This window comes from Lonchura striata, chromosome 8 (assembly GCF_046129695.1).
Source record: "Lonchura striata isolate bLonStr1 chromosome 8, bLonStr1.mat, whole genome shotgun sequence".
In the NCBI taxonomy this organism is placed as follows: domain Eukaryota; kingdom Metazoa; phylum Chordata; class Aves; order Passeriformes; family Estrildidae; genus Lonchura; species Lonchura striata.
This window is the reverse complement of record NC_134610.1, coordinates 30,841,728-30,860,987: the sequence shown is the minus strand read 5'-3', so window position 1 is coordinate 30,860,987 and position 19,260 is coordinate 30,841,728. Positions and strand designations below refer to the sequence as shown.

General features: G+C 40.8%; 5 protein-coding genes across 7 annotated transcripts in view; 3 read left to right on the top strand and 2 right to left on the bottom strand.

Annotated features, from left to right (window-relative positions):
• Positions 1–17: 17 nt before the first annotated feature.
• ASDURF (ASNSD1 upstream open reading frame) lies at positions 18–3,636 on the top strand. The gene is made up of 4 exons (XM_031505366.2): positions 18–166; positions 2,312–2,365; positions 2,875–2,950; positions 3,524–3,636. Exons 1-4 carry the CDS (start codon positions 92–94, stop codon positions 3,592–3,594), a joined length of 276 nt encoding a protein of 91 aa, XP_031361226.2. The 5' UTR covers positions 18–91; the 3' UTR covers positions 3,595–3,636.
• On the top strand, positions 3,617–7,322 carry ASNSD1 (asparagine synthetase domain containing 1). The gene is made up of 3 exons (XM_031505365.2): positions 3,617–5,098; positions 5,989–6,170; positions 6,997–7,322. Exons 1-3 carry the CDS (start codon positions 3,617–3,619, stop codon positions 7,256–7,258), a joined length of 1,926 nt encoding a protein of 641 aa, XP_031361225.2. The 3' UTR covers positions 7,259–7,322.
• Positions 7,323–7,561: 239 nt separating this feature from the next.
• Positions 7,562–12,413, bottom strand: OSGEPL1 (O-sialoglycoprotein endopeptidase like 1). Of its 2 annotated transcripts, XM_021531405.2 has the most exons (8): positions 12,163–12,413; positions 11,784–12,022; positions 10,775–11,162; positions 9,694–9,898; positions 9,465–9,613; positions 8,783–8,913; positions 8,565–8,636; positions 7,562–7,699 (listed from the first exon to the last, which is right to left on the bottom strand). In XM_021531405.2, exons 2-8 carry the CDS (start codon positions 11,993–11,995, stop codon positions 7,609–7,611), a joined length of 1,248 nt encoding a protein of 415 aa, XP_021387080.2. In that variant the 5' UTR covers positions 11,996–12,022; positions 12,163–12,413; the 3' UTR covers positions 7,562–7,608. The 2 variants fall into 2 exon arrangements, with proteins under 2 accessions (XP_021387080.2, XP_021387081.2); XM_021531406.2 differs by having other exon boundaries at positions 11,784–12,413.
• A 330-nt stretch (positions 12,414–12,743) lies between these two features.
• On the bottom strand, positions 12,744–19,258 carry ORMDL1 (ORMDL sphingolipid biosynthesis regulator 1). 2 transcript variants are annotated; one of them, XM_031505367.2, is made up of 5 exons: positions 19,145–19,258; positions 18,871–18,933; positions 17,622–17,815; positions 15,136–15,287; positions 12,744–14,210 (listed from the first exon to the last, which is right to left on the bottom strand). In XM_031505367.2, the coding sequence occupies exons 3-5, from the start codon at positions 17,793–17,795 to the stop codon at positions 14,075–14,077; spliced, it is 462 nt and encodes a 153-aa protein (XP_031361227.1). In that variant the 5' UTR covers positions 17,796–17,815; positions 18,871–18,933; positions 19,145–19,258; the 3' UTR covers positions 12,744–14,074. The 2 variants fall into 2 exon arrangements, with proteins under 2 accessions (XP_031361227.1, XP_021387077.1); XM_021531402.2 differs by having other exon boundaries at positions 17,622–17,802; positions 19,145–19,185.
• The window catches only part of PMS1 (PMS1 homolog 1, mismatch repair system component), a 44,450-nt gene continuing 44,312 nt past the window's right edge, over positions 19,123–19,260 (top strand). Inside the window, exon 1 of the mRNA XM_021531397.2 lies at positions 19,123–19,196. The gene's annotated coding sequence lies outside the window, so the exon portion shown is untranslated. The remainder of the gene's footprint in view (positions 19,197–19,260) is intronic.

The following is a 19,260-nucleotide window of genomic DNA, read 5'->3' as shown; positions in this document are numbered from 1 at the left end:
CTGCTGATTGGTGGCGCTGTGCGCGCGCGCGCCCCGGGGCGGCAGCTGCGCAGGCTGCGTGGGCAGTGCGGCTGTCGGCGCGGTCGGGGCCATGTCGGGCCGCCCGGCGCGGCAGGAGGATGGGGAGAGCGCGGCGCTGCGCCACAAGGAGGAACTGAGCCGGCGGGTGAGGGGAGGCGGCCCCGCGGGGCCCGGTGCCGGGGTCCGGGCCGAGGCGCGGGGGCTCCTGGAGCCTGCTGCCTCGGGTGCGAGCAGCGTGAGGAAGAGGAGGGAGGGTGCCGTCTGGGACCGGGGCTCCTGTGCCCGGGGTTGCTCAGGCCCCGAGAGCGGCCTGCATTTAGCGAGCCCGCGTTGCCTCGCTAATAGCTCGCTCGTCGGATTGGTATTTTGGATCTTACTGCTCCAAATTGAGCTTGAAATGGCAAGTGAGGCGCACTGAGGGTTTTTTCACAGAATATCATGAGTTTCAAGAGACGTCTAGTGGTCGAGTCTAACTAACTCTGGCGCTGCGGAGAACACCCCAAGAATCACACCGAGGGCCTGAGCACGTTATCCAAAGGCTGTTTGAACTCTGTCATGCTGGTGCTGAGACCACTTTCCCTGGGGAGTTCAATGCCTAATCACCCTCTGGGTGAAGAATCTTTTCCTTGTATCCAGTCTAAACATCCCTGACCCTGCTCCAGGCCGTTCTCTGTGGTACTGTCACTGGTTACCAGTGAGAAGAGACCAGTGTCTTCCTCTGCACTTCCCCACCTAAGGAACTTGTAGACTGCTGTGAGCTCTCCCCTTAGTCTCCTCCAAGCTGGACAAATCAAGTATCCTCACCCGCTTCTCAAATGGCTTCATCTTTATCCTTGTTCATCATTATCTGCCCAAAATGTCTGAAGATATTTCAGCCATAGAGGCAGATGCTCCTAATTTATCTGTTCCTTCCTTCCTTGTCCCCACAGCTTTGTTCAGTATGCAATCTGCCAAGCCCTGTGGAACTTTCACTCCAAAAAAACCTCATATCAATTTACCTGTATTCCAATAGAGACTACAGGGAAGCCAGAGAAGGGGCTTTTTGTCAGGAACTGTAGTGGTAAGACAAGGAGTAATGTGTACAAATTGAAAGAGGGCAACTTTGGGTTAGATACTCGGCAGAAATTTTTTGCTGTGAGAATGGTGAGGCACTTACACATTTTGCCCCGAGAAGCTGTGGATGCCCCAACCCTGGAAGTGTTCAAGGCCAGGGTGGATAAGGCCTGGAGCAGCCAGGTCTAGTGGGATGTACCCATGGCAGGAAGCAGGTTGGGTCTAGATGATCTTTAAAGTCCTTTGCAACCCCTTAATATTATGTGATTATATTAAAATAAATTACTTCTGTGTGGCCATGTATAGACAGTGATGCTTTTAGTTGCTTGGAAGCTACAAAGCTGGGACATCAAAGAGCTACAGGTTTTCACTTCTGTTGTGCCTAAGTGGCTGGTTTAGTCTGGCAGAGGATGGCTCTGCTGCTTTGCCTTGTTGGTGTTGTAGATACCAGAGATTGATGTAGCTGCTGGAAAAGTTGTAACTTTCAGTGTGCCATACAGTTTGGCTGACCTCACTCCGTGGCAGCTTGCTACTGTTGTACCAGTTCCAGGAGACACAAAGGAAGAGCAGAGAAACCCATGTTTGCTTCTAACAAAAAGCATTGTGCCCTCTGAACAGATTTTGTTTCAATTTTTGGCATTTGCAACTTCTTCTGATTACTCTTTAGCTGTGAACTCTTTAGTTCACAGCTGCCATTGTAAAAGAAAATGGGAATATCTGCCACATCTGTCAGTGCAGAACAGAGTGGTAAATCCCACTAAGGAAGTTAATATAGAAATCTAGAGCAATAAAAAGGCTCCCATTGCTCCTAATACAGTTCTAGAGTGTTTGTATTTTCATTAATTTCCTTTTGAATCTGGAGCATACCTATCATTATGAAGTGTATTCTTGATATTATGCTAATTTTTAAAAGTTATTTGATGTTTTATTAGTTGTGTACATGTTCTCTTCCGAGGGGGGGAAAATGTGCTCTCTGATTATAAATAGCTGTAGCTACTCTGGCTTCCCAGAGGCTTTTGAGGGGAGGAGAAATACCAATATATGCAACATAGCCTGTTTCTAGAGAAATTAAGTATGTAATTTTTATACTTACTTTGTCTTCATTGATTCATGTGGAGAACAGCAGCTATACATGCATGTTGCTGTCTTAAAATATCAGTAGACATGCTCACCACTGGGATTGTGATATGATGTCTTGTCTTTATCATTAAAATCAAATGCATCTTTTGGCTTTCAGATTAAAGAGCAGAAGGTTGTAGTTGATGAGCTTTCTAATTTGAAGAAGAACCGGGTAAGGATTTACAAATTTGCTTTTAACTATTTAATTTCAGCAGAGAAATTAAAACATAAAGACAAGAAGGACAACAAAATCAGAGCATGCTGTCTTTAATTTGTTGTAATCTGGATTTTAATAAACATGTGGTCTGCTGTGCTCAGAATAATTTGTCCTGCAAATTATTTGATCATGTATACTTGGGGCTTTTTTATGTTTTGAGTTATTTCATTAAAATTTTTGAGTTTATTACATGGATTCATGAGGTATTCTTACTTTTTCTATGCTTTTGTTTAAAATAGAATGTGATCCCTTGTGGATGAGGAAAAGAGAAATTCAAAATTGTCTTAGGCTGAGCATTAAATGCTTTTGATAGTACAGCATTAGAATGCTGGTGTTCACAGGGCAGAACTTACACCTTCACTTTTATACCAGGAGTGTCTCTTTGGACCCACAGCAGCTTCTGCTGCAGTGTGGTTCCAGAATCTGCTGCTTTGACTTAATACAGTGTGGGTTTTGTTTTACAGAAAGTTTATAAACAGCAACCCAATAGCAACATATTCTTCCTTGCAGACCGGACAGAAATGCTGTCTCAGTGCAAAAGTAAGTTTGCAGTGTTCAAGTATCTCAAATAGTTAATGTTTAAAAGCTTATTTGTAGCTGATTTGAAAGGTGTATTAAAATGAGAAAATTGCAGCTGTGTGTCAAATACAAAGTAATAGGAGAATGGTTAATAGAGGTGATGATGGAACATTAGAAGAATATCAATTTAGAAGTATAAATCTAATTTTCTGGAGTGAACAATTGCTGTTTCTCTTTGCTTTGATTTGGGTTAATAGCATTGCCATTTTTATTATCAGTTCCCTTTTCTTACTACAAATGTTGAAGTCATATTGATTATATAGGAGTTGGCCATTCTCCTATTGCACTGTGGCTTTCTTTGGAAAAATTTCTTTGTATAGTTAAAGAGGAATATGCTACAGCAAACTTTTATAGCTTGTATTAGTAATGATGGAACAAAAACATTGCATTTTGTTTAATTAGTGTTTTATGTTTATCACTTTAATTGAACAAGTGGCTGGAATTATTAGTTTTGTAGATATGCACTTAAACTTATCTATGCATAAACTTTCCTGTTTATGAAACTGATTGTTTGTGTGATTTTGTCTTACACAGATACATTAGATGAATTAAAGAAGGCACATCAGGAGCTGGAAAATTCGGAAAAGGCTAAAATCAAGAAATAGTTGATGTGAATTCCCTGTTGCAATGTGTGGTATTTGCTGTGTTGTTACCTTGTGCAGCCAGCGTGCAATTCATGATTTTCTCAGTGAAGACATCCTCTGCCATCTAAGAAGAAGAGGACCAGACAGTAGCCAACAGTTGATAAAAACTGTGTCTGATCTCTCCTATGAATGTCTGTTTTCAGGCCATGTACTTCACTTGAGGGGACTGGTGACTCCTCAGCCTCTGGAAGATGCCAGTAACAATGTTTTTCTTTGGAACGGAGAAATTTTTAGTGGAGTGCATGTAGGAAATCTAGAGAATGACACTGAAGTAATGTTCCATCATCTGGCTTCATGCAGCAGTGAAATGGACATTCTGTCACTCTTCTCATCGCTTCAGGGTCCCTGGTCTTTTATTTATTATGAAGCACCCAGACACAGTTTATGGTTTGGCAGAGATTACTTTGGTCGTCGTAGTCTGCTTTGGCAATTCAGTAATGAAGTTGACAATGCTTTCTGTCTCACATCTGTAAATGGTTATTCTGAATCAGGCAAACAATGGCAGGAAGTCCCAGCATCTGGAATTTTCAAAATCGATCTCAAAGCTTGTGCAGCAACTAAATCTTTGTCTTTAACATTGTTTCCATGGAAGTACAGCTGCAAAGAGAAAGCAGTAGAAGGAACATGCATTAATGTTCTTGACCAAGTGTCAAAAGACTTACCAAACCACATACATCTCGTGGTAAATGAATCAAAGCCATGTCTTAGAGCACCAGTTATCCCCTTAAATAAAACAGTTTCTAAAGCTTCAGGTGCATGTCCAGGCTCTAATTTTAGCAACATTAAGTGTGTGGTTTCTGTAGAAGCCCTTCAAGAATTTCTTGCAGAGGAACATAAGAAAAAGTTAGCCTGTCAATTTATTGATGTTTTAAATGAAGCAGTCAAGAGACGAGTCCTGTGTCTCTTTAGAGATCCAGATCAGATAACAAGAGAAGTTCCAAGCACATCTCGTAAGAAAGCACATATTGCAGTGCTCTTTTCTGGTGGCATTGATTCTATGGTTATTGCAGCCCTGGCTGATAAACATGTTCCTTTGGAAGAGCCAATTGATCTTCTTAATGTAGCTTTCATGATGAAAGAGCAAGCTAGGCACAGGGGTACCACTAAAAGATGTACCAGCCGTGAAGTACAGCTTGATTTGCTTTGTCCTCAAGAAAGTTGTCAAGATCTTGATGCTGACACTGGTACTCATTTATCTTGCTTTGATGTTCCTGACAGAATCACTGGTAGGGCAGGACTGAAGGAATTAGAAGCCATTAACCCTTCAAGAACCTGGAACTTTGTGGAAATTAACGTTACACTAGAGGAATTGAAAAAAATGAGAAAACAGCATATTAATTACTTAATCTATCCACTGGATACAGTCTTGGATGACAGTATTGGCTGTGCAATTTGGTTTGCTTCCAGAGGAGAGGGTTTCATTAGTAACCAAGGAGAACTGAAACAATATAAAAGTCCTGCAAAGGTACTGTTTTGTTTTGTTTTTGCCTTATGTTTTGACTTCTGAATGTAAAAACAGTTTTATTGATTCAGAAATCAGCTGCAACCTTTGCTATTCATAAGGCTTCTGAAATTCAGTGTTGGAATGTAAAATATTCTACAATTATAGTGTTTGTGTAGTTCTAGAGTTAAAAATCGCATTCAGTTCTTTTGTCATGTAATGTGCATGGCTTTTCAGTGAACTAGGATATGCAATAATAAGTGCAGAAAAAAAATAACCACTATCTATAATTTTTGATTCCTCACTTTTTTTCTGATGGTTTGTGTCGGGAAGAAGGAACTGTTTCATTTCAGCTGTTGAAGGCACAGTAATGGGCCAGATGTAATAGTGAATAGTGTTTTTTCTCTTGATAAAACATTTTACTGTACTTACTGAGTACTGTAAGCCATTTTTAGTTTGTGTAATGTAGTTGTTACTAACCCAATAGCTGGTAAATGAATAGTACTGTGGGTGTACATTCAGGTAACTACAACATATGACATACTCTTTGGCAATAATTTTTAAAGGCTTGTGCTTAACAAATACTGTTTATTATCACAGAAACGAAGACATTCTTCAAATATACTAGTGTATTTGTGATACATATGGCATTATTTTTATGTTTTTTCCTTGCTACACTAGCAGTATTTTTGTGTACTTTAAGGTCTGATCATTAACCTAATTCAAGTTACCATTGACTTTACTGGGAATTCTTTCAGGCTTTGTAAATGTGTAAGGTACAGCCCATTCTGATAGGTAGTATCTTTAGAAGATGTGTATTAAAATTTTTCTCCTTAAGACATAGTTAAATATTTCAAGTCTGTTACATATTAACTTGCACAGATACCAATGTTTCTTATATTCTGTTTCCTCAGGTTGTGCTTACGGGAATTGGAGCAGATGAGCAGCTTGCTGGCTATTCTCGACATCGTGTTTGCTTCAGAAAAGATGGCTTAGAGGGTCTTAATAAAGAACTTGAAATGGAGTTAGGTCGCATTTCTTCTCGAAATCTTGGTAGAGATGACAGGATCATCAGTGATCATGGAAAAGAAGCCAGGTATTACTGTTTTAACATGGAACAAAGCTGGTTTTGCTGGTTAGATGCAATTTTTAACACCCCTAACAAAATCTTAATTGAAACTTCTGTGTGTTTTATTGTCTCTAGTTCAGCTGCAGTTTTGTTAATGTGTACTGCGTTGTGCAGTTTTTTGTTTTTTAAAAGAGCAGTCTAGTATATTGTGCAAGAGTTTACTTAAGGAAATTTAGCAATATGATTTCCATCTAGAAGTTTTAAGAAGAAGTAGCAGATGTTGAAATAGGCAAGTTCTAGCTGGTTTTATCATTTTAAGCTAAACAGTCTTTTGCACAACTTTGAAGTGTTCTGGTGTGGACCTTTGGAGGTCCTATCATTCTCTGGAGAATGATAGTGTAACAAGAACTGTGTATTCCTATCCATGCAGTAAAGGCATAGTCAATATCTACCACATTTCCTGACTGTTAAGTCTGAAGAATCATTTTACGTGTGTCTACTTCTTCCATGCTACCATCAACTTGAAAAAAATTCCTTAGGTGTTGTCCAGGAGCAGAAGCCACTGAAGTACATGAAAGGTTTTCTCATGTCATCTTTGTGCCACTGTTCTTCCAAATCTGTTCTTAGTTGCACATTTTCAGTTCACCACAAGAACAGTGGCAGTGGTGGATATGCAGTGCTCTTAACCATGCACATGATTAGATTGAATGCCTGAAATGATATCAGGATTTGTTGTGTAAATATTAAGTTACAGTGTAGTTTCACACAGTCTTTGCATGTGGGAAAGGGAAAAACCAAGATAATTCCTATGGAATTTTTAAAGGGTCTTTCCCCACATAAATCTCTCTTCCAGGTTTCCTTTTCTTGATGAAGATGTTGTCTCATTCCTCAATTCTCTGCCTGTCTCAGAAAAAGCTGATTTGACTTTACCTCGAGGAATTGGTGAGAAACTGATTCTGCGCCTTGCAGCCAAGGAGCTGGGCCTGACAGCCTCAACTGTTTTGCCAAAAAGGGCAGTACAGTTTGGATCTCGGATTGCAAAACTAGAGAGCAACAGGGAAAAAGCATCTGACACATGCAGCAGGCTGAAGTTACTTTCAGTAGATGAATTATAGAGCTGTATCTGGAGATGGTGCATTTATTCTATATGTGAAGTCAGTAAATCAAGTTTTCTTAGAATGTTTAGTCTGGTTTTTTTTACACACTTGGGCATAATTATTAATAATCAGAGTTGTACATGTACAAGGAACTCACTATGAATTCCTGTGCTTTTAAGTTTTTTAATACTGAGAATGCTTATTTTGGAATAGTAACTGGGATTACTTTGGTGATAGCAACACATCATTTGTTTCTCTGACAGATGGTTTTCAACACTTGTAAGCCAAGTATTGTCCCTAAATATAACAGCATTGAAACAGTTTTCATTGAACTATTTATAGTTGCATTTATTTTATTAAGCTACTTTTTAAGATGCCAACCATCGTATCTCTTTTAATTTTGGCACCTTGATGGAATCTTCTTCAACTCTTTTTGAAATATCAATTCCCAGGGGAGCTCTAGAAAACAAAATTATATATTTGTTAAAAATTAATATTGTCATTGCCATATCACACAGATGTACAGCTTCACAGACGTTTTATATAATTAGCACTAGAGTCTAAGTATTTTGGTACATTCCCTGCACTTCTAAGACTGTTACCATTAAAATAGCCTATCTAAAGCTGTACCTGGAAACATCTTTACAAGGAGGAAATGTTTGCAATTGCAGCCATTCCAAACTCTAGAAACACAGTTGTGATTTCAAAGCCATCTTCTGGTGCTGTTTTATTTAGATTCTGATTTTAGTTGACAATTCATTTAATGTCTTGCTGATGAATGCCAAACACTAGAGCTTCACAGGTATCTCCTGTGATAATCTTATATAATGCATTGTCTACAGCAAGTAAAACTTAAGTCTTTTATTCACTGAAATATATACAAATTATTTTTTAATTACAGTTGATAAATTTTCATGGGAAAACTATAATACATTTTTTTTGTATTGAGACCATCCAAGTCTATTTTTCTGAAAATGGAAAGGGATAAAAATTGAAAAAAAATATAAAGTTTAAGACCAGCAGGTACTTTTAAGATATCCACATTTTGTTTGGCCTTAAGCCTAACATCTACACAATCATAGTAGGAAAACACATAGAACTGTTACGATGTATGATATATTGAGTTTCTGAGCCAAAATGAACATAAATGCCAGCCACAATAATTTCTATTTAAAACTGCCTTGAAAAGTAACTTTTAAAATTTATGTGTGCTGCAGAGAAACTCCTCAGCTGCTTTTTATCAGGTCTTTTTTTCATGTGACTCTTCCCCTTTGGCTGCTCCATGAGCAGTGAGGACAGAGGCTGGGAGTGACAGGTCACTTACCTTGGCTCGTAGCGGATGCCAGCAGTACTGTGTAGGACCCCCAGCCCTGCACGTAACCTTTCAATGCCATTCCTGAGCAACAAAGCAATTACATAAAAACGTTTGCCACAACTCTGCATACAAGCACATCGTTCAGTCAGCACAAAGAGAACTCCTTGATGCTCATGTCAACTTGGCATGTGCTCCTGTAATGTTGTTTAAAGAGAAACAACTCTTACCATGCAATCATAACACCATTATCAGTGCAGAGTCTTGGAGGAGGACACAGTAAAGCAAAATCATTTGCATCTGCCAGATTCTGTAGAACTTTTCGGATATACTGATTACTTGCAACTCCTCCTGATACAACCTTACAGCATTTCAAAAAGAAAAAAGGCATTAATTCAGAAGTACTTATGGGTCATACACAACCACCATCATGTTTAGAAAACAGTTATCAGTTGAAGTTCTAAAGACAGCAATAAATGCTGCATTTACTATTAAAACATACCAGGAAAGACTATGCTAAGTGAGCTTATTGTGAAAAAAGACATTCCTGAAGCATGTCAGTCTAATTGGAAGGTGTCCCTGCTCATGGCAGGAGGGCTGGAACTGGATGATCTTTAGGGTCCTTTCCAAGCTAAAACAGTCTATGGTTCTACTGTAACTAGAACAGCCATCAAGTATTGGGGAGCACAAGGTCAAGTTGTTACGAGAGGTTAGACTAGATGGTAAGAAAATCTCTACTTTAAAACCCAGCTAAACATTTATATGACTGTTATTTCAATATTGTTGGTATTTTAACAATATAATACATAGTGAGATCTTCCTTATATGTCAAAAGTGGAAAATACAAGGCATCTGCATCTTCAGATGATGTTATAGAGTCAGATATAAAAAGAAAAAAAAAAGTATACCCACCAAAGTGGCATTTTTTGATGGTAATATGCTGTTTTTGATGCAGAAGAGCATGGCTCGATACGTCCTCTGGATAATGTGAACAGCCACTGCGTGCTGTACAGCAGCAGCAACATCCTTAACACAGGACAGGATCTCGCCTTCCTGAATACCTATAAAAGTATATCATCAAAGGGGTTTCCTGAGTGTAGGTCATCAAAAGCTCAGTTAGTATCTGACTGCCCAAAAATACCTTCTTCTTTTTCTTTCTGTACAATGGCATTATTGACAAGGTTTTGAAGTCCGGAGAAAGAGAAGTCGCAGTTCCGATACTGCTGCATGGGCAGTCGGAAGGTGAGCAGTTCCTGGTTCCCAGTCTGAGCCAAGTGCTCTATGGCCTTTCCCCCAGCCATGCTGTGGCACTCTGGGTGCTTTCTTAGAGACAGTCTTCGTGCCACCTAAGGAGACGACAAACAACAATCGGTTCCTCCTGGAACGGCATCACTGTACTATATAGTCCATGGAGTAAAATGTGGCACCAAAACATCCAATCCAATGTGTTATTACAAACAGGGCATGGTACGGGTAAGACATAACATCAGCCCAGCAGGATACTTTTTTTTCTTGGGAGTATTTAGAAATGTAATTCTAGGATAATCTGGGCAAACATCAGGATCAACAGATTTTGCAGGAAATATTAATTACTCTGTTTTTAAGCTATAGGAAACACAGTCTGACATACTGTATTACCAGATACACAGGAACAAAGCTGATTTCAACTTTTGAAAATGGCCTTTATGATTCCATCCACTTCCCCAATTTTTAATTAATATGCACAAATACTGTTTAAAAACAGTGCTGAGAACAAAGCCATAAGTGATGAATTTTACGGACTGTACTCAGAGACCCAGAAAACTGAAGATTCTGAAGGCCAAACCATGCTTTTCAAACTAAAAACTAAAATTAGTAAGAAGTGTTTTAACATGCATTGTTTTAAACCTGTCAGCATAATAGTACCTTTATAAAATACCTCTATAAATCTTCTCTAATTAATACAACTTATTTGTATAATCAGTGTCAATGAAACATCCAACACCAGTTTTGGTTATGTTGCCTATTTGCTAAAATATAATTAATGTACATACATTACAATTGATCTTTTGTGTACATTTTTAACAGTCTTTCATATCTTGGCATTCCAAAATAGAAAAAAAAGTTACATAAAACTTGAATTGAATTGCTGCCTCAGGCTGATGATATTACTACCATTATGTAGTAGAAATGCAATAAAAAGAAGGGGACAACTAAGGAAAGGTAAGGAAAGGAGATATTACCTTATCCAGCATGTCACCCGGTGCGATGTCAATGGACTGTCCAAGCAGGAGGAAATCTGAAACTCCTTGTGCTACTGCCAAGAGACAGTGACCTCCAGAGATTAGGAGAACTAAGAAGGGAAATTCCAGGTGATGTGTGAGCCTGATGGTCAGTGCGTGAGCCTCCATGTGATGGATGGGGATGAAGGGCTTCTGGTGCCTGCTGACCAAGCTCCGGCTGTACTGCAGCCCCACGCCCAGGCTCAGAGCGAGCCCGGGTTTCACTGTGGTCGCCACAGCTGCAAGCTCGGCCACAGAAACGCCGCTGGCACGAAGGGCCTCTTGAACCACTTGGTTGATGTTTTCTCTGTGAAGCTGCTGTGCCACCACAGGAATTATTCCTCCTGATCTAGTAAAGCCAAGAATTGCAATGCATTGGTAGTTTATAACAGAATGCCATAAATATAGTTTCCAGGCACCTCTTAATCTTGTTGTATCCTGTTTCCTTAATGCATTCTCAAATGCCTTGATCAGTGTCAAGGGCAGTGAAAGGACCACAATTATCAGTGTAAGGCCAGAAAAGGATGTAACTTGCCCTTTTTTGGTACAGATGCTTTTAAAATGTGTCTCAACACTGTTCCAAAATAATATAATTTAGTATTTACAACCCCTCACTTGTCAGCTCATGTTCTTAATGACCAGTGCTTATATTTGACTAATTTTTCCTTTAAAAAGTCAAGACATTTGGTGATTTTAACAGTAGCAATTATTTAATCTTTTATTCAAGCTAGAGGAGCAATCTATCTCTCTTTGAAAGAAAACACTGGAGGAAACTTGTTAAATTCATGGCATTTATTTCCTCCCCCTTAGTACTATCTCAGGCAGTATATATTGAGGCCAAAGTGATACATCTTCACACCTACCCACCACGTACTGAGGCAGGGAAGAGTTTTCTATGGATGATAATATAAGTAACAATAACAGTAAAATCGTTATTAAGGCAGAAGCCTTGAGAGAAGTCTGTTCTTACTGTAAATGAACTTCCTTCTGACAGTGCAGTGCTTCTCCCAGAACACAGCCAGCTTCATCCACCACAGCAGCGCCGGTGTCGTCACAGCTTGTCTCTATTCCCAAAACCAGCCTGCGAAAACGCTGCTTTCCAGAGTGGGCACAGCGGTTCCTCAGCCACGCAGCTCGGCTGTGCTTCGCTGATTGCAAAACGCTTTGGGCAATGCTGTTCATTGTTTATCATCTACCTGGTGGTTATGTCTAGAAGAAAACTTATTATTAGTGGAGGGCTTTCAACCACGTGTTCTGCTCTGATTTTCTGAAGATCTTTTAAAGTCATGAATGGCCACACACGACATTTAAGACCCTAAGAAAAAACAGCAGGTCAAAGAAGGCGTTACCTGCCAGAATTACGAGTGAAGAGAGTTCCTCACTGGGCTTGCTGGCGGTGCCTCTCGCCGCCCTAAGGGAGGTCCCAGCGCGCCCGCGGCCCGCAGCCGGCGCCGCGGCTGAGCGCTGCCGTGCGGGCAGGGCACAGCAGGGCAGGGCTGGCCGCTCTGCTCCGCCACGGGCCCGGCCCCGGCTCCGCGGATCCTCCGGCCGGCAGGGGAGCGGCGGCCGGAACCCCCGGCCCGCCGCGGCCGGGTCGCGGCGCTCCCGTGTCGCGATCACCGGCTCCGCCCCGCCGGGGACGCGGGCGGCGCTCCGGGCCGGCGCAGCCGCCGTGCGGAGAGCGGCCCGCAGCGGGGACTCCTCCGCAAGCCACGGCTTTGTCCAGCCGCCCCCGGACGCCACAGCCTTGTGATGGCCAGCATTTAAAAATCAGCCAGCTACCGCTTTCTGTGCAAGCAACAGACAGAACTAATTGCTTCCAATTGCTAAAGAAAATTCGTAACTCATTGCCCTTTTTTTAACAGCACATTTATCGATAAAGTAAATAGCCAGAAAATTGCTGTAGAAAAAAAAAATAAGTACACCACTGTAGGCTTGTAGTTTGATATTTTTAATTTTTTTTTCCAGCTCACTGGCTGCCACTGCAACCAAAAGGTAAATCAAGTCTTAAATGGAGTCTTCCATTAAATCTGAGCTGGTTTGGGCTGGCAGACACACAGCAGACTTCAGAATTCATCCTTTTTCCACAACAGAGAAATAACTGCTCAGAGCAGTAGATGTACCTCCTTCACTCTAATAGAAGAGCTGATAATATAAAAGATTACCCCACACTACACAGTACCCCTAAAACACAGCATTCCTCCACATTTCCAAGACATGCAAGTTATCTATACCTTTTTCTGCAAAAGCATAGTTAGTCCACGTGATTTACCTACTCACCTATTTCTAGTTCAGCTTCTATTCTAGCTTACAACCTACACAGCTTCCCTTACGTGTTCAGACACTTGCTCTGTAACAGAGCACCTTCTACGACACAGCAGCAAGCCTTTCCCCACCACCTCACAGGGCCACTCAGCTACTGAAAAATAACCCATCAGTGAGTATCAGAGAAAACAGTCAAAAATTCACACCTAAAAAGAAATCGCAATTTTACAGATGTCCCACTTACACACAGAAAAGTCAGTATCCTGGTAAGCAAAGTGAAATGAACAGAACAGTGGCAACTTGTAAAAGCGTACATAAACTGAGCTCTTGAGTTGATGTGGAACTCCCCTGAGCTGGCAGTTAAGGACTTTGTTCAGTTATTGTGACCAAAAAAAAAAAAAAAAATTTGAAAATCCCAAGAACAGAGAAGGCAGGAATTATACCATCAATTTATGCTCGCTGTCACAGTACTTACTGTGAGACAGACTTTTACAATGCAAAGACAAGCACAACCACTTAAAATCCATTACAGCAGAAACTACCTAATTTCTCTTAATCTAACAATGTGGCCTCACCAGTCCTTGGCATTGAGGATTCTGGATTTATATGTAAAGTTACCACCTGCATTATGGATGATGAGTATTTGTGAAACTCTGCTCTCCATTTCAGCTGCTACTTGAACCTTCCTTACAAGCCACTTGCATCAGCCACATGTACAGTCTTAGTGGGGATTAGGCTTTAGAGCTGGGCCTGCCCAGTTCTTAATGGAAATCTTTCTTCTACACGTTTCCAATCCACATTGAAGTATCTCAAGGCATCTTCTTACAAAGTCGATTTTCATCCCAGACAATGCTGCAGGAAGCAGGAATTGTATCTCAGATGTAAAAGCATCTCTCCCCAGGTACAATGAGATACTCAGCACAGCAGACTACTCATTTCCTTCACCCAGGGAGCAGTAGTAGCCATGTCAGGGGCAGCCAGCGTTGAACCTTCTGCTTAGTATTTATTGATGCCAAAGATTCGAACCCCGTGCAACTGTGGCAGCTTGGGGATAAGCACGGTCAGGAGAGAGGCTGTGTTGAGGATAAAGTGTGTGGGATCATACTTTGTATAGAAACTCGTCAGGAAGTACCTGCAGGAGAAAAGGGAGCAAGCTTAGCTGATTGCAGCCTTCTCTAAAACACATACAAAGCATAGTTGAAAAAAGTGCTTTAGTGATTTGCAAGATTTTATTGGTTAACATCTGTATCTGTATATCTCACCTGAGTATCTACAGCAAAATTATGGTGTCTCTTCTCCCCATACCTCTCAAGTGCTAGAAAGCAACTCTCAGTTTACTGTTTTCTTCCAGCACTTCTCCCACCTTGAGGAGTTATATATATTTTCCCAGTGTCTGTCCTTTATGAGCCAACTTTCTGAACCTCATGAACGATCTTCCCTCCCCTCTCACTCTGCCATATAAGTGGGTGTGTAAATTTTCTTTAGAAACGAACAGAAAGACTTTCAGAGTCAGATATTAAATATGTATCTGATTTTTCTAAGTTACACAACCACACTTTTGTCAACAGAGATAGGTGTATAGAAATCTTGCGCCATTTGCATAGTATAAATAGAAAACAATATGCACAAAGCAAAATTGACACCAGATCCCATTCACTGATGACTGACACATTTCTAGCTCACAAGTTGCAAAATGTTAATAAATGCTGCCACAAAAGCAATTCGTTTAGATTTTCAATATTTATGACTTCACAATCTCTGAAGAAATTCAAGAGTTAACAGTAAGTTTTCCTCCCAACATTTCTAATCTTTAAAACCAGCCCCATTAATAACTGTTTACAAACTTTGACTTCAGCATGCGGAGTTTCAAAAGCAGAATGATTGTTGATTACATAGCCTGTAAATAAATACTCCCTACAGCTGTGATGTAGAAATAAACAAACAAACAAGAAAAAGACAGAAAATGCTTTTAGACTGTAAATTGAAACCATTATGTTGCAGCTTTTGAAATCATGGCTTTATGTGTTGATTGATCTATAGCACAGTTTTGAACTCACAGAATTATAGGAGAGATTGTGAAGAACTTCCTTGAAGATGTGAATTGTACTCCATAATCCAGCTGTTCCCAGTGTGTTAGTAGCCTAGCTTTGCCCTGATCAGGTGTTTCAAAAGGAGTTCCCTTTACTGCATGCAAAAACACATACATTCCCTGAGGAAAATAAAAAGTGAATACAAAGGCACTTTTAGTAATATTTTAAAATAATTGCTACATTGTTCAATGCATTATAAAATTAAAAATAATTAAAAAAAAAAGAGAGCGAGTAAATTCTCAACCAGAAGAGCTGCTAGCCTGTAATAACAAATTATCGAAGAGGAAGGAAGAGACAAGAAGTGGTTTGCCTGAGACGGTGCAGAGTCAGAATTAAAGCCCAAGTCTGTGTGACATCCAATCCACTCCCTTGCCTTCTACACCAGTAGGCAAAAGTTCCTTGAATTCAGTAGAATTTTAACAAGCACTGTAGCAAGTGCTGATTTGTATCACCACTTTCCTAGCACAGTGTTAACAGAGTGATGAGTAGTAGAGTGTGCATAAAGCAAAAATCTACCTACAAACACTGACAATATCACACCAACTCCTGAAATCTTTCTCAGCCCCTTACCAGCTTCAAATCCTTAGGAACTGACTAAGCATTCTGCTGAATACCATCTGTCCACCTTTTTGCTGCTTCTCCTTAAACATGCTGGACTTTCCTTGTGACTGTTCCTGTTTGATGGGAACATACCATGTATGGTTTGCTCTGAAAGCCCAGTTTGGGCCTCTTGCTTTCAAACAGGGGAGTACACCCTCTTCCAGTTTTAAAAAACACTTGTTTTCTATTTAAGAGACCACACCATCTCCACGGAAGAGTCTGCATGAGACAGTATCAAAGATTTCTTTCTCTTTCTTATGCACATACAAAAAAATTTATAGAAAGCTTTATCTAGAAAAAAAATCACATTAATTCCAAATTCTTATAATAGAGGTGAAATCTCAGCCAATCACTTCATGTCTCCTTCCACCTTTTTTTGGAACAGCCTCCAGACCAGAGCCCTGTGAACCTAGGACAATTGATTTGTTTAATTAATTTTTTGATTCGTGATGTCTGCAGTGTCTATTTTAATAACCATAAAGACACTTTTAGGACAGATCCAAATGCTTACTTCACATTTTATTTCCCAGTGGTACTTGCAGAAAGAACCATCAAAAGTACTTTCAAGGTTAGCTAAGAGTTTTCCATTAGTAGAAATCCAAGATTTTTTTTTTTTTGTCAAACCATTTGAGGATTTGTTTCCAAAAGAAGTGCCATTTAAATTCTGAAATATCCACCAGTGCAATTTACACTCATCTTCTAGTGTTCCACTACAAAACTACTTGCCAGTGCATGTTCTCATCCCTGTTGTCATTACAGCTACTTGCAATGAGTTCAGTAAGGCATGTGGGAAATATTTAGTAATACTTGTCTCTGCCAACATCTTCTGAAGTCAGACATGTCTGATGCTGTCAAAGATAACACACAAAAGGCTCTAATGACAATTCCACCAGTAGTCTTAAACCTATCTACAAAACCAAAAAGCTCAAATAAGAATTAAAACTTTACATTCAAGAGGATATTACCCATCCTCAGTGAACTATCATTTTCCTAAACAAGGAAGGAGCTATCTTTTTGTCAAGTCTTCTTTGCTGGTAAAAGGTGAGCTAGCAAACCTCAAGTATGATCTAAATTGCTGGGTTATGGCTCTCTAAGCGTGGCAGGACCAATACAGATAGCTGCACTACTTTAAGTGGTTACAGGAAAATGCTGGCATCCTGCAGAGAGGAGCAGAAAGCAGCTCACAAAATCTTTTGCATACAAAATTCATCATGGAAGTCACAACCCTCTGAATAACAAACGGTTTCAGAGCTGTGGTCAAAGTAGTTCCGTTTTTCCCGCTGCTTTCAATCAAGATTTCTCTAATGTCCTGTATGGTGACAACATTGTATGCTGAAGTCATTCTGAGTTACGTAGCTTGGCCAGAAATCAAAACTAGAAGAAATACAATGCAAGCATTTCTCTTAAATAAAATAGGTAGGCTGCTAAAATTAAACATTTTGGGATACTAACAGATTTATGTGGAAAAATTAGTAGATATGTCCAATAACTAAAAATGTGATGGTTTATGGATTCAGCACAGCTCTCTAACAATATACAGAACACTGTGAAAGTTGGCTGACATGATGATTTTATGTCTGCAACCTTCCAGCCTAATTAAATGCCACTTAAAAGAATACGTAACTACATAAAGAATATTTCATGTCTTTCATGCTTAAATTGAAAGTGGTCATGTATCACTGCTCCTCCCCAAAACAGCCAATCTTTTGTGGATAGGCCAAGGAGAGGTGGTGTTTTGGATAGCAGGATTTCATTGTCCATACAGACTGGCTACTTTCCTCTTCCTTTGCTACTGAAAATAAATATTTATGAACAACCACTATTCAAATTCTGTTCCAAGAGAGGGTACTCACCAGGTTGTGAATGACATTTGTTAAAGTCCAGGCGACAGGGACACTAAAGAAGGGAATGCTGAGCAGGACAATGTGCAGCATGCCGACTCCCAGCGCATATGTCAGCCACATTCCACGGCTGTTCATCACTCGAGTGTTTGGATTTACCTCGCTGTGGGCAACTCCTACGTTCATTTTTACCCTATAAAACAGATCTGTTTGAAGACTGAGATACTGTTACAGAGGAGTACTTGACATACGCAATTTTCAAATATGGGAAAAAGCTGCTTTAAAGAAGCAGGTCTGGAGAGAACACAGTACATAAAGCAGGATGTACCTCAAGATCTTCAAGCTATGGTTTATAGAGAAATCAGTACAAAGGAACAGTTGGGAACTGCTTGTTTAAAACAAGTCCAAACAAATGAAACTCACAAGCTTGCTACAGAAAGGACATTAAAAAAAAAAAATCAGTAAACTGTGATGTCAGAAGCTACAGTTGCAAAGCTGTAAGAAATCAAGCTAATAACTTTTATAATCTGAATTAAGTTTCTCCATCCACGACAATATCCAGAGCTCTTTTCCACTTCCCACATCAGACAATCTTCCTCCTCTTTCTTGTTCATGTAATGGTTAGTGAAGTACTCTGCATATACCAACTGCCCAGCCACCTACTTCTAGAAAGAATAATGAAGGAGTAATCTAGGCCTCTTTTTCTTGAAGCAAAGTGCAGATTTCCTCCCCTCCCCATCTATTAGTTTCCAGATAGACATTTCCATCTCCTAAATCCGGCGGAAATTGGAGAACATGTTTAAAAGTTTTCGAAGCAACAGACACATGCAGAGATACACAGGATTATTTAATATGCTGATATATCCAGGAAATTGACAGAACTTGACAGTGCCACTCTCTTCCTATTGCAGTAAAATTTGTAATGATAATTTTGAAAAAAATCTCAACTATTGCTTATTGAAAATTCACACGATCTCTGTGACTATGGATATTCATTAATGGGAGCGGGATGAAGTGGTTTTTTTAGCAACCATCTGAATCAGAATACAAAAGCACTGCTTAACCAGCAAAAGCAAGCTTGCTTTCGGGAGGAAGTTTGTTTCTGACACTTAGTGATGCACCGAGTATAAGATAAATAAAAAATTCTGCATTATGAACAGCAGTAGACTAAAAATAGGTACTCTGAACCCGAACCGGGGCACTGCCAACCTTACCCAGTACCTGTCGCAAAGCATTCCAAGCCGTGCAGGAGACACATTACCTGGGATGGGCGACGCGAGGCTGTTCCTCTCTCCCCGGGATGCAGCACCCGCGGAGCCAGTACCTAGACAGACATCTCGCCGTGACCCACCATCCCCTCCCACCCCACGCCACGATTCCAGCCCCATCGGGGGGCAGCCCGCGGCACCGCCGCGTTTCCTCTGCCATCCCTCCCCTGCCGGCCGCCCTCCGCTGCCGCCGCCCGGCCCGGCCGTGCCCGCGGCCTTCTCCCCGGCCCCGGCCGCCCGTCCCTCCGCCCCCCGCCGCGGCCCCACCTTTCCGCAGCCCCGCGGCCGCCGAGGAGCCGGAGCGGAGCGCCGGCCGCAGGTAGAGCCCGCGGTGCCCGTGGGCAGGGCCGGTCGGGAACGAGCGGAGGGGCCGGGCCGGGCTG